Source organism: Budorcas taxicolor, chromosome 10, assembly GCF_023091745.1.
Source record: "Budorcas taxicolor isolate Tak-1 chromosome 10, Takin1.1, whole genome shotgun sequence".
NCBI classification, from domain to species: domain Eukaryota; kingdom Metazoa; phylum Chordata; class Mammalia; order Artiodactyla; family Bovidae; genus Budorcas; species Budorcas taxicolor.
Window position 1 is genome coordinate 55,089,215 of NC_068919.1, and position 12,516 is coordinate 55,101,730.

Genomic DNA, 12,516 nt, shown 5'->3' on the forward strand with positions numbered 1-12,516 from the left:
TGTTCAGTGATATACTCAGTGGTCAGCTGGTCTTGGAGTCTTAACTGGCAAAATATTCAGGTCTCAGGACATGAAGATGTCAAGGAAGTTGTCCAGTCCAATTCTCTCACTTTATTAGCGAAAGCACCAGAGTCCAGGTAAGTGAAATGACAAGATCAAGGTCATACTATTAGGAACAGAAGTGGAATGAAAAACATATTTTCTTTTTAATTAAGCTTTTTGACAGTACAACATGCCCCCCCACCCTCTCCCTGGGGAACTAAGAAGTTCATCTCTGTTAGGAAGTCATTGGTATTCATCTTTGCTTCAATTAAGACATATATTTTAGTTCAGTTCAGTGGCTTAGTCGTGTCCAGCTCTTTGTGACCCCATGGACTGCAGCACACCAGGCTTCCCTGTCCATCACCAATTTCTTATATTTGGGTAATAAAGAAATGAGGAATTTTATTTTACCCAATGCCTGATCTTAAGAGTTTTCCCTTCAACTACAGGTGAAATTAGTTATTGCTTTTTTAATTCTTAGAAATTCCTGTTAGCAGTTTTACTCAGTAATTTCATAAATAGTTCAAGTATCTGCCTTGTATTTTGCATTAGGCTAAATGTACTTTCTTATTTATCAGCCTTACCAAAGCAGCCTATTGCTCAAACTTCCTGGATAACAGGAAAACTTTTATATCTTAGAGGAATAAACATTATTTTAAAAGATGAAGTAACCAATTAATACTACTTTCTCATTCCCATTTATCTTCCCTCAAATTAGACATCTAGTTGTACACCTCACTGTAGAGCCTGGCTATAGAGAAAAAATTTTCCCCTTAGATAGTAAATAATTTGATCTTCTGTGTTTATGTATTATATGTATCCCAAAATATCTCATGCTTAAAGCAATTCACACTAGAAAATATCACCCAGAAAATAATATTCTGTGTCAGATTATACTTGCAGAAAGATAATAAAACACATAAATCTAATTTTAACTCATTTTGCTGAACTTGTCCATAAAACAGTTATTGCTTAGTTATAAAGCAGCACTAGATATTTTATTTATTTCTAGGCATTCGTGTATATATATATATATATTTCCAGTCTCCAGTCTACACTGAACACAAAGTAAGCCTAAAATCTGATGCAGGATGTAGCTATTGCTATTTAAATATAATCAGGAGGTCCTATCACTTGTTTATCTCAGTAGATACTCTTTAAGTAGGGGTAATATGTACACAGCTCTTTAGCTACATATGCTTTTCTGATAAGACATCTGTCCAGAGAGAATCACTCTGTGAACTGAATCTGTGGTCTGTTCAAATGATATTCTTTGTTTCCAACTTTAGTGTATCACTTAAAGTCTTTTCACTGATTATTTAATTTAAAACATATTGCAGTTTTCTTGTGATCAGTCAGGGTTGCACTAGTGTTTAATTCTAGTTGAACTTATTGTAGTTTTTCTTTCTTCTAAGCCTACAGAAAGATTTTTAAAATTTATTCACACTGATTCCTTATTATTGGGAAGAGATCTAAATTATCAGCAAAGGAAGTGACCAATTCTTGGCCACCACATTTAGCTGGTAGACTGTAACTCAGGTCTTTGACTTCTCCACTACTCATTCATAATTGAGCAGAGTTTTAGTCTTTTGTGACTTCTGCAACTTGCGCATTATTTTTATGCCTTAGAATAAGATGCAAATAAGATTTCTGTCGAAGTTTTATCTGCTACTACAATGGTTTATTCTACTCCATTGACTAGCATTTCAAACTGGTATATCTTTTTGTTAATGATTTTCCTATCACTATCTCCAGTACTTCCCCAAACTCCATACATATGCCAGATGGGATTTATTTTTCAATCACTTATAAGTCATCATAGGGAAAACATTATTTGCATTACAAATTTTATTCACACTGTGATTGATATGGATTTTTAACAAAGGCTCTGTATATACTACAGTCCTGGCCCAGCATGCAAGAATCAACTACTGTTTGTTGAGATGATGGAGATTTTTCCCAGTGGTCATTCTCTCACTATGAATGGGGAGGATTTTTCTTGAAGTTGTTTGTTGCCTTGACCTAGGCATCTTCAGATTTTAATGAATACTTGCATTTCTGCAAATGATGAGAAAAGGCAGGAAGGAATTTTTACACATTAACTGAAACCACAATAGAGACTAGAGAAGGTAAAGGAGCATACCATAGTGGCTCAGACAGTGAAGAATTTGCCTGCAATGCAGGAGAACTGGGTTTGATCCCTAGGTTTGATTCCTGGGTTGGAAAGATACCCTGGAGAAGGAAATGGCAACCCACTCTAGTATTCTTGCCGGAAGAATCCATGGAGAGTGGAGTTACAGTCTATGGAGTCAGAAAGAGTTGTATATGGCTGAGTGACTACCCTGTCACCATATTTGTTTCAGTAAATTCTTCTATAGAGTCTTCGTCATAAAATTTTCCATGCTTTTTCATTATATGTTCTTCAGTTCAGTTCAGTTCAGTCGCTCAGTCGTGTCCGACTCTTTGCGACCCCTTGAATCGCAGCACGTCAGGCCTCCCTGTCCATCACCAACTCCCGGAGTTCACTCAGAATGTCCATCGAGTCAGTGATGCCATCCAGCCATCTCATCCTGTGTCGTCCCCTTCTCCTCCTGCCCCCAATCCCTCCCAGCATCAGAGTCTTTTCCAATGAGTCAACTCTTTGCATGAGGTGGCCAAAGTACTGGAGTTTCAGCTTTAGCATCATTCCTTCCAAAGAACACCCAGGGCTGATCTCCTTCAGAATGGACTGGTTGGATCTCCTGGCAGTCCAAGGGACTCTCAAGAGTCTTCTCCAACACCACAGTTCAAAAGCATCAATTCTTTGGCGCTCAGCTTTCTTCACAGTCCAGCTCTCACATCCATACATGACCACAGGAAAAACCATAGCCTTGACTAGATGGACCTTTGTTGGCAAAGTAATGTCTCTGCTTTTCAATATGCTGTCTAGATGGGTCATAACTTTTCTTCCAAGGAGTAAGTGTCTTTTTTAATTTCATGGCTGCAGTCACCATCTGCAGTGATTTTGGAGCCCCCCAAAATAAAGTCTGACACTGTTTCCACTGTTTCCCCATCTATTTCCCATGAAGTGATGGGACCAGATGCCATGATCTTCATTTTCTAAATGTTGAGTATATGTTCTTAAGTGTAATTTAAAAACTACTTATTTTGTATTGTCTACAATTGAATCATTTATTTCTTTGGGAATTTCTGTAACACTAATAATTAAGCACACCATAGTCAAAGGCATCTTTACCAAGTACGTGGACTTTCTCCTCTATCTAGCTTCCAAAGGTACTACAAAGATATTTAGAACACCAGTCTTGTCGTTGCAATATTTTGAGGTGTATGATGAGTAAATGGAACACCTTACATCTTTCAGTGGTAGAACTGTCAAGGAGTGTTTATCTTTTTTGCCTCTCACCCCCCAAATGTAGACTATTTCAGAATGCATTACAGAGGAAATAAACAGTTGATTTTAAGTTAAGGATGAGCCTAGCAACCATTTGCACTATATTGATGTCAAAAGTACCTCTCTGCCAAGCTCTAAAATGCATCTTCAAAAACTACTGAAAATATCCAAGAACTTTAGTGATGAGCTACAAATGGACTTTAGTATTGATAAACAAAAGTCAATATGTATAGTGAAAGGACAACTTACTGTGATAAATGGGCCCACCATCGTAAAGATCAAATTATCGACTATCTACGGCAAGGGAAAACCTGTGTATAGCTAACTTCTACAGGTGAGAGGAATTCGCCACAACAGCAATTCAGGGAACGCTCAAAGCAACATGTAAGGAGAATTCATTAAAAATAGATATAAAAATAGGCAGCAATACTCTGTTAAATATATCTGTGACACCAGGCTACTGTATTTCTTTGGCCAGGCTTGAGTTCACACCTTTTCCTTTTGCAGAGAACAAGCTCCTTTTGGGCTACTCATTATTACTGCTCAATGAGATTTAATTCAAATTTTACTTCCTAACACACCCTATTGCAGGAGAATTACCTCTGCATTCCTTAAAAACCATGTTACTCTTGGAATATTCTCTCTAATGCTCCTATTAGTTAGTTTCTATTATAACTCAACTATATCACAAGTTGTATGTGGGCACCTTAGAAATGCCTCATTTTTTTATCCCCTCACATGATCTAGCACAGAGCTCTACCCTGGGCCTGATAATCACCAGATCAATATTTTTTTTTTATTTCATCATTTTTGAAATTATTCATTAGAGAAGCCTAGGCCACACATCATGTCAGAGTTAAATGGTGAAACGTCACACATCACAAGAAACACCCAAAAGAATAATTGCACACACTGGCCTATCAAAAAAAAAAAAAAGTGGAATGGCAACAATTAACCTCTTCAATGTCTATTGTTCCCAATTGACAGAATGTAAGAATTTCGTCCACAGTGAATTTAATCGGATACTCTATAAGCTACCCAGTAAAAACTAAAAGGCAAATCTTGTACCATCTCTCAAATTTGGAAGCAAAAGTGCAATTAAGCCAAAGATCTAATGAACAACCCTTTCTACTCTACTATTGTATTCTACTACTCTAGTCTACTCCCCCCACCACAAACAACACCCTCCAAAATCTTTCTGGAGACAAAAATACCTGCAAAGGTACCTTATAGTGTGAGTTTAATAAAGCTCATGCAGCTAAAACTATTGAGACATCTAACTTTCCTGTTTTCTTGAAAGATCTGGAATGTCAGTTCATCCTGGAGCTACTTTATTGCCACTAAATCTGGTGGTAGGCATGGACTTTGTTGTTCTAATACCATGCTCTCTTCAGCTCTTTGAGGCCCCTGTATCTAGAAGAGCGTTTTGGAGGAATGAAAATCAAGAAAGTAGACCAGAAAATTTTGACCAACGTAACAGTATTCTGCAACTTTCATGCTTTTAATTATTCCACTTAAACATTTCAAAAATATGGATTCAAAAGTAAAATTAAGTATGATCTAAACTGAGGAAAATAGGCCATACATACTACTTAGCTCTCCTTCCAAGTCATGGAGCACCACCACTTTGTAAATATACATCTTTCATCGCAAGTGGGCCTAAACAAGAAGCTGAACATGTCAAGCTGAAGATAAAGCATATACACTCTTGAATCAGAAGGACATCCAGTATGGTACCTCTGCTTCATTCATTTGTTTATCTATTTACTCATCACGCAAATCCTTAAGAATACTTTCCATAGCCTAGGGCATACACAGGTGAATAAAACAGACATGGTACCTACTTCCATGTTTGTTTGTTTTCAGAGAACTCAAAATGAAAAGTTGTGCTTATTTATTCAAAAGCAGAATTTTGAATAGTTTTTCTCGTATTTTATTCCCAAATAAAAAGTGAATTCTAATTCTGTGCTTGCCCTTCCACACAACAAAGCAGCATTATTGGTATTCTGAAAGGGTGGGTGAAACTAGAGAGGATATTTAGAGCAGAAACATGTCACTGGTCTCCTTTAAATGTGTGTATATGGGTTTCAGGTTATGGGCACCACTGCTGTGCACAGTCCATGAAAGCAAGACAGCAGTCTGGGAGGTGTGAGCTCTCCTAAGGCTACTTTGGCCCTCAGGCAGCCCTCTGCATCACTTATTGAATGTGTGAAGTAACACAAGCTCTAGCCTCTGCATTTGCTCCCTCATCTCCTAAGGGAGGCTTACAAACAGCAGCCAGCCCACTGCCCTGGGCCAACAGATTATTCCTTATTAAATATCTATGCTAAATATATATATAAACATGTTATGACATGAATATATATTTCCTCTATTGCATTTATGGCTTATAAATAATATGTTGTGTGTGTTATCAGGACCTGAGGAGACAGTGGTAATTTTCACCAAAGAAATCTGTGATAGACAAAAGTCCGTACTGCTTGGCTTTAGATGAGTATGACATAATTTATATTATTTAAGGCTTGCTTTGTTTTGTTATTCAGAGTGTCTTCATGAAGATCACATCTACTTTTCCTGATTAAGTGATTCCTTGAACAAATATAATAGGGAAATATGTTACTTGTAGAAAAATGTGGAAACTTAAGCCTGTGCTTCTCTAACAGAGCTAGTAGTTGTAATGTGTTTATAGGAAATTTTATATTCCTATTTTCGCTTTCATTTCTGTGCATAATTCCTACTCAGAAAATATCTCATTGTAGTTGTGTGAAGACCTGTCATTCAAAAGATCACCTCTCCTTATTATCATTTGCAATGTATTTATCCTATCTTTTAAAATTTATTTTTATAAGGATTTATTTGTGTTTGGAACCATCATGTTTAATTTGATGAAAGAAAACCAAAATGCATGAAAAGTGTTCATCCACTGTGATTTGTGTGACAAAAAGAACCACTGCACCAGGACAGAGCTGGTCCCGTTGCTGTTAATTGACCATACTCTTTTAGATTTATGCATTAAAAATATGCTTTCTGTTTCTAAGGGATCACTTTGTTACTTTGTAGCTTTTAAGCTGATGCTACAAACTTATTTTTCTTCTAGATAAAGTCTCATCTATAGATTTTTCAACTAATTACATGTCTGCCAATACATACTTAGAGGATACATTTTATTTCAATTTATTATTTGTGTTTATGTAGTGTGTCCCTGGAAATATCTGTGGAAATGAAAGGAAATGTTTAATGGTGTTTATTACTACTTTCTCATCACCCTTTTCTCTTTCTTTCCTCTCTCTCTTTTTTAATAGCTCCAGTAGGTTCGGTCAAGCATGACAGCAACTCAAACTCGGCAAACTTCCAAGACACCGAGGACATGCCTGACAGATGTGTCTTGGAAGAGTCTGAGAGTCCAGGTGAAAGCCATTTAAAAATAGTCAAGTATAAATGATAAATTTGACACAGCTTTGGGGTCCTTGGAAGGGGGTGGGGGGAGAGGACATTGTAATGCTGTTTTCTTTTAGCAGCTGCACTGTCAAATTAATGGTCACCTCCAGGGGTCACAGTGTGGAGCCGTTATCTTTTCCTCTTTCATCAAGAATTCAGTTGGAGGAAGTACAAAGGCTTTATGACTGAGAAGGGAAGCTGACACTATTAGTTCATTATCATCAATTTTAGGCTAAACTGGTTAATAGAGGCAGAGGTTGGAAACTTGAGAAATAGCAACATTTTAAAATATTTCAAATGATGGAATCAAGAGGAAGTGGAGAATTAGGGAGAAAAGAGAAAGCATTCAATAAAATTTACCCTCTGTCCAGGTTACTGATGCTTGTGTTTTCTTTGTAGAAAGAATAGACAGAAATGTACTGGAAGGATACGTCCAAGAAAACTTAAGCATGAGTTTTTTTTTCTGTTTTGTTTTGAAGCCTGCCTGGTCTTAACAACCAACTAATTAAGAGGGGGAAAAAAAAAAGTTATGAGAGTTGAAAGACAATTCCTGGCTCACTACAAAACCATTAAATGCTAGAAGATGCCTCATTAGTATGAGCGAGTTAACTATCTTCCCTCCCTGAACGTTTTTCTTTGCTGTTTTCTCTGGCTGCTGTGTACCCTCTACCCTCTCGCATCTTTGTGTGCTGATCCATGTATCAGATTTTTGATTCATCCTCTCTGTGGTCTGTCAGCTTAGTTAAGAGATTTCCAAATCTTGTAGCCTTCGCTGACAGGGGGCAGCTGCAAACAGTCCCCTGATCCTTCCCCGAGGAGAGCTACTGAGATTTAATTTTCAGTGAAAGGTGCAGCCTGCAATCTATGTCAGGTCCCCTAAGTCATCTTGGAACCCCAGTTGGCCCAGTGGCAATGGCTTGTATTTCAGTCCCCTCCACTACACCAAGATTCCTCAAAAGACGAACTGCTGCTGTGTGTCTGTTCTCAGCCGCACTTCTGCCTCAGCATCCATGGGGCTGAGAAATGGCGTCTTTAGCAATGACGGAAAATTTTCATCAGCACAACAGCCCCACCCGCTGCCTTACAGATGTGTCCCACATGAAAAGGGAGAGAGTAGTGGTAGCATTTTTAAATTACTTTTAGTTCTGACTATAATTGTCTGATTTTGACTAGGTTTTTAAACTGTGATAGTCAACAGTTTTCTATCAATCACCTTATCAGGCAGTTAAATCCATGAGTGAAGTTTTTACTGAAGTGTTCATTGTTTTTTTTTTTTTTTTGCAAGAATAGATCAGCTTTATGCTGTTTTAAAACTAGAATAAATTTTGGTCATCCCTCAGTATGAATGTAATTGTGGTGATATTAAAATATAGCACAGTCTATCTGATTGGCATAAACAAAAAGATATATCAAAAAAGAAAGATCAGTTAGAAAACAGAAGTGTTGATAAAGAATCTTAACTTAAAAAGTGAGTACCATTCTATACATTGGACATCATTAAACTGGTAATAAAGAATGAATTACTCTCGCTTTTTCTTCTGTCCATTCCTGCATTTTAAGACATCTAGCCTTATAGGCCTAGAAACCTCTGGAGAGTTCACTACTGGTCTCACTGCCTTCCACTGAGAATTTGTGGCTTGGTTGTCATGGAGACATCGTATTTCTCCAAGAATTGCTCATATTGATCCGTGGCCGGGCGTAAATGGCCAAGCGAGTGTGAGGAATAAAGGGGGCTGGGCAGTCCTATAAAATGACCAGGGCTTGTGGGGTGGAAATAAGCTCATAGCAAACACTTAGGTAAAAAGAAAGAAGCAGTTTTATTTTGTTTCAAGGTTTCTTTCTGCACTTTGGGCCATTGTCTTCCTTCTCTATGAACTGAAAGAAACTTGTTAGTCACTTGTCATGTCAGATCCTTGGTGCTTGTCCTGACACAGCTGTCAGCCTTGCAGCTCTGTGCAGTTCAGGGACACACAACAAAGAGGCAGTGGCATGAATTATTTATTGCTCCTTGTGTGGATAAAATTCTGTGATAAGAAATTAAGACACTTCTGACAGGGATGCTTGTTTAGTAAGAAAGATTTTGATGATAGAGTGCATTTCCTTGAAGTATGAGCATTTGAGAAACAAAATTCTTAAAACTGAACATGAAGGAAGATTTGTGAAATTGGTGGCAGGGTGGGACTTCCCTTGAACCATGAAAATATGACTGGCTGCTTCTCAATGTCCAAAAATCAACTTCAAAATATCAAGTCGTTCAAATGTAGAGCTCCAAAAGTATAAACATTACTTTGGTGGTCTAGTGACCTCTATTTACCATGTATAGGTGGTGTTGCTCTGGAAAGCATGTTAAACCACCTTTGTTAGAAGAAAAAAATAAAATTTGGGATCTTTAAGTGGTAAGGTTTGAGAAGATGTCCTCAAAACAGTAAAAGTGCTTCAGTAGCTAAGCTTATAATTGCATTATTATATTCATTATTTCTTGTTTGGAAAGAAGCATATTTAAATCTGAATGAGCTAATCTTACCATTTTCACCTGGAATATTTCACTTAAAATTATTTTTAGTGCTTTCATATATATGCAAATCCCCTAGTTACAAAGGTGGATGTGATCAGTCTTTTGCCTTTAATGGATATTGACCTTACATGGCTTTATTTATGCAATTCTAAATAACAAATATTTTTATTACATCATTTTTAATGAATATGTCAGTTATTCAAACAGCACCCAGAAAGTGAAAACAAAATCATTTTTCTACTCAAGCACAGTTCAAGAGTATTGCATTATATATTGTTCTCTCCAGGTCAAGTCTTTTCTTGGCAAATCCTCTAAAACATCATTTTACTGAAACTTACATAGCTTTATATTGCTCCTATCAACTAGTTTGCATCTGCAGGGAGTAAGAAACTTACAATGCAGAGAAACTAATTTTTTTTTTAATGAAGTTGAAATTTGTAAACTGTTGATGGAGCATTTAAAAATGCCAGTAATAAAATCAAATTTTTAGAATGTATATAAAACAGTAAGATTGACGTTGTGAATTATCTTTGAACAAAATGGGTTTTAACTCAGTATGTAGATTATTTTTTCGTTGACATCACTGCTTCACCAGCTGGGATGAGCCATTTGTAAATGGGCTGGAGCTTGCATATAGGTCACAGTTTAGATGCCTGATGGAGTGGTCATTCACCTCTTCTAGAGGGCTCTACCTTATTCATCATGCCATTGTGATCTCTTTATTGGTTCAAGTTGAATACCCAGGTGAGTGCCTGCAGTCCATTAAGGTTGGGCAAAGCAGCTTTAGACCACAGCATTCTTGTTACTCTGACCCTGCCAGTGAACCTGGAGGTCTTGTCTGATAGGTTAAAGTCTCCCTCAGCAGTGTCTTTTCTTTGGAATAATTCATTAGCAAAGACTTTTGACTCACAGGTGAATCCCAGATTGAAGTTTCTGGCTTAGACTCTGTGAAGTCTACTGGCTTCTTCACCAGCATATATACATTCATGGAACCTGTGGGAATAACTTTGATGTCTAGTAATAGAAGCACTGAGACAACATGTGAACTTACAGCTCCCTTTTTTGTGTTTTTAGGGCCATTAGGCTTTCTTTCTTTGGCTCTTTAAGGCCTGGTCACTTCTGAATCTGAAAGATGTTATCACAAAAATAGTTCAGTTTAGTAGTTTGTTGGCTAACTTCTTATTAACTGTTTAATGCACAGTGATTGTATATAGCCCAATCCCTGATCTCCAGAATATTAAAAAAAAAATGTTCTTGGCCCCTTATTTTTGTACTCATGATGATAAAAATTTAGTGTGACGTTCACAAATTTTATCCAAGTGTTAATGAGAAACCTTGAGCTTTTATCACCTTATTGGCTTGGAAAACTAAGAATTTTAGTTACTAGTGCACCAGGGATAGTGCACTTAAATACGGCTTCAGCTGAAAATAATAGTGACAAAAGAGGGTTTGGAAGTACAAAAAAAAAAAAATGCATTTTCAGATAAGCATTTTTATGTCATTCTGAAGTAGTTTATAATCAGCATGCATTCTGCCATTAACAGAACATTTTAGTGGTTTTTATAGAGCACATTATGTGTGTAGATCTACATACATCACTGTTAATCAATATTATATTTGCATGAATCTGATGAATAAAACTAGGTTTCTTACTGTTTCATAGAAGATACTGCATTGTGAAAAGCGAAGGTTTTTTTTTTTTTTTTTATACTATTCTGGCTCATGAATCACCAGCAAAAATCAGGTAACAGAAAGTAGGACAGATTCAGGAGTGGAGTGTTGGAGATGGCTGATGATGATGCATGAAGCAGAAAAAATGTAGCATGTGTGAGCAGCCCATCAGTCATAGCCATCAAGAACACACTTCTTATGACTAGTGCTAAAAAAAATGTTCTAGAAGAAGCAAGAACAATTCCAGTAGTAAAAAAATGCAAGCTCTATCTTCTAGTTGTGTTTAACAACTTCAATATTTTAAATAATTTACCAAAAGGGAAAAAGCATTAATCTAATAATTTTTAAAAGATATAAAATTCTGGGCATATATAACTAATACGTATATAATACAATATTGAATATTGGTTTAGCTAACATAAATAATCAGCTTTTTGAGTTTTTGCCAGTAGGAACGGGAGTTACTATGATTGGTCACATTATTAATATAAATGTGTTTAGAAGTAGTTAACTGAGGCACAATGCTCTAATTAATCAAATTAATTTAATCAAGTGATTTTTTTTTTTTTAGCCTGCAGTCTCAGAAATACATTCTCAGAAAGAATTCTATAGCTCAAACCATATTTCAACTGATATTTATACCATTTTGTCCTAACACTGCCATGGTGAGCTTCTCCAAGAACAATTCAACTGCTTGAAATTTATGGAAATTTATTTATTTCAAACTCAATTAATCTTGTTGACAACTTCTGATCTTTCTCAGTGATTAAAAAAACCATATTAATAATATGTGCAATTAAAATACAGTTCCCTGAGGCTTGGCTTATAAGAATTTCTTTATTATATTAACATTTTATTTTGTATAGAGAAAGAAATGTAGAAATTATGAGTAACTGCTTTCTTCTTTCCTTCTTCCCTTTCTTGCCTTTTATTTTTCTTCATTTCCTCCCTCCTTTCATCCTCCTCTCTCTTCCACCCTTCCTCTTACCCTTCTTTCCTCCTTCCCTTTCTTCATTTCACCATATAACCCAAGATAATCTGTTTTCTTTCCAGGTAAACGAAAGCATCATTTATGGATAGAAAAGGTGTGTTCCTGCAAGCTGTGCTAATTGTAACCTCAACCATAGGAACTGGATTTGGACAAATTAAGAAAACTCAAACATGCCATTTGTTTATCATTGTATGTATAAGCTATGTTATTACCAGTCTAATTATTAATTTGTGATAGATTTTCCGGTACTTTGTTCAGAGTCATCACTGATCAAAAAAATTCAAATTCCTCTAGTTTTAGGAAATCATTGCCTAAATCATTTTGTGATTCCAACAAGTAGAGCAGCCCACAGACACAAATTTAATACCATTTTAGATTTTTCTTCCAGTTTACAGTTCCTGAATTATATAACCCCATTTGCTTTTAAGCAATATAACAAACAATTCTTTTAAATTTAATGTTGCTTAA

General features: G+C 36.3%; 1 protein-coding gene across 1 annotated transcript in view; it reads left to right on the forward strand.

Annotated features, from left to right (window-relative positions):
- WDR72 (WD repeat domain 72) overlaps positions 1–12,166 on the forward strand; it is a 195,257-nt gene extending 183,091 nt beyond the window's left edge. The window contains exons 18-19 of the mRNA XM_052647061.1: positions 6,736–6,840; positions 12,111–12,166. Coding sequence (XP_052503021.1) covers positions 6,736–6,840; positions 12,111–12,166 — 161 coding nt within the window. The remainder of the gene's footprint in view (positions 1–6,735; positions 6,841–12,110) is intronic.
- The last annotated feature ends 350 nt before the right edge of the window (positions 12,167–12,516 follow it).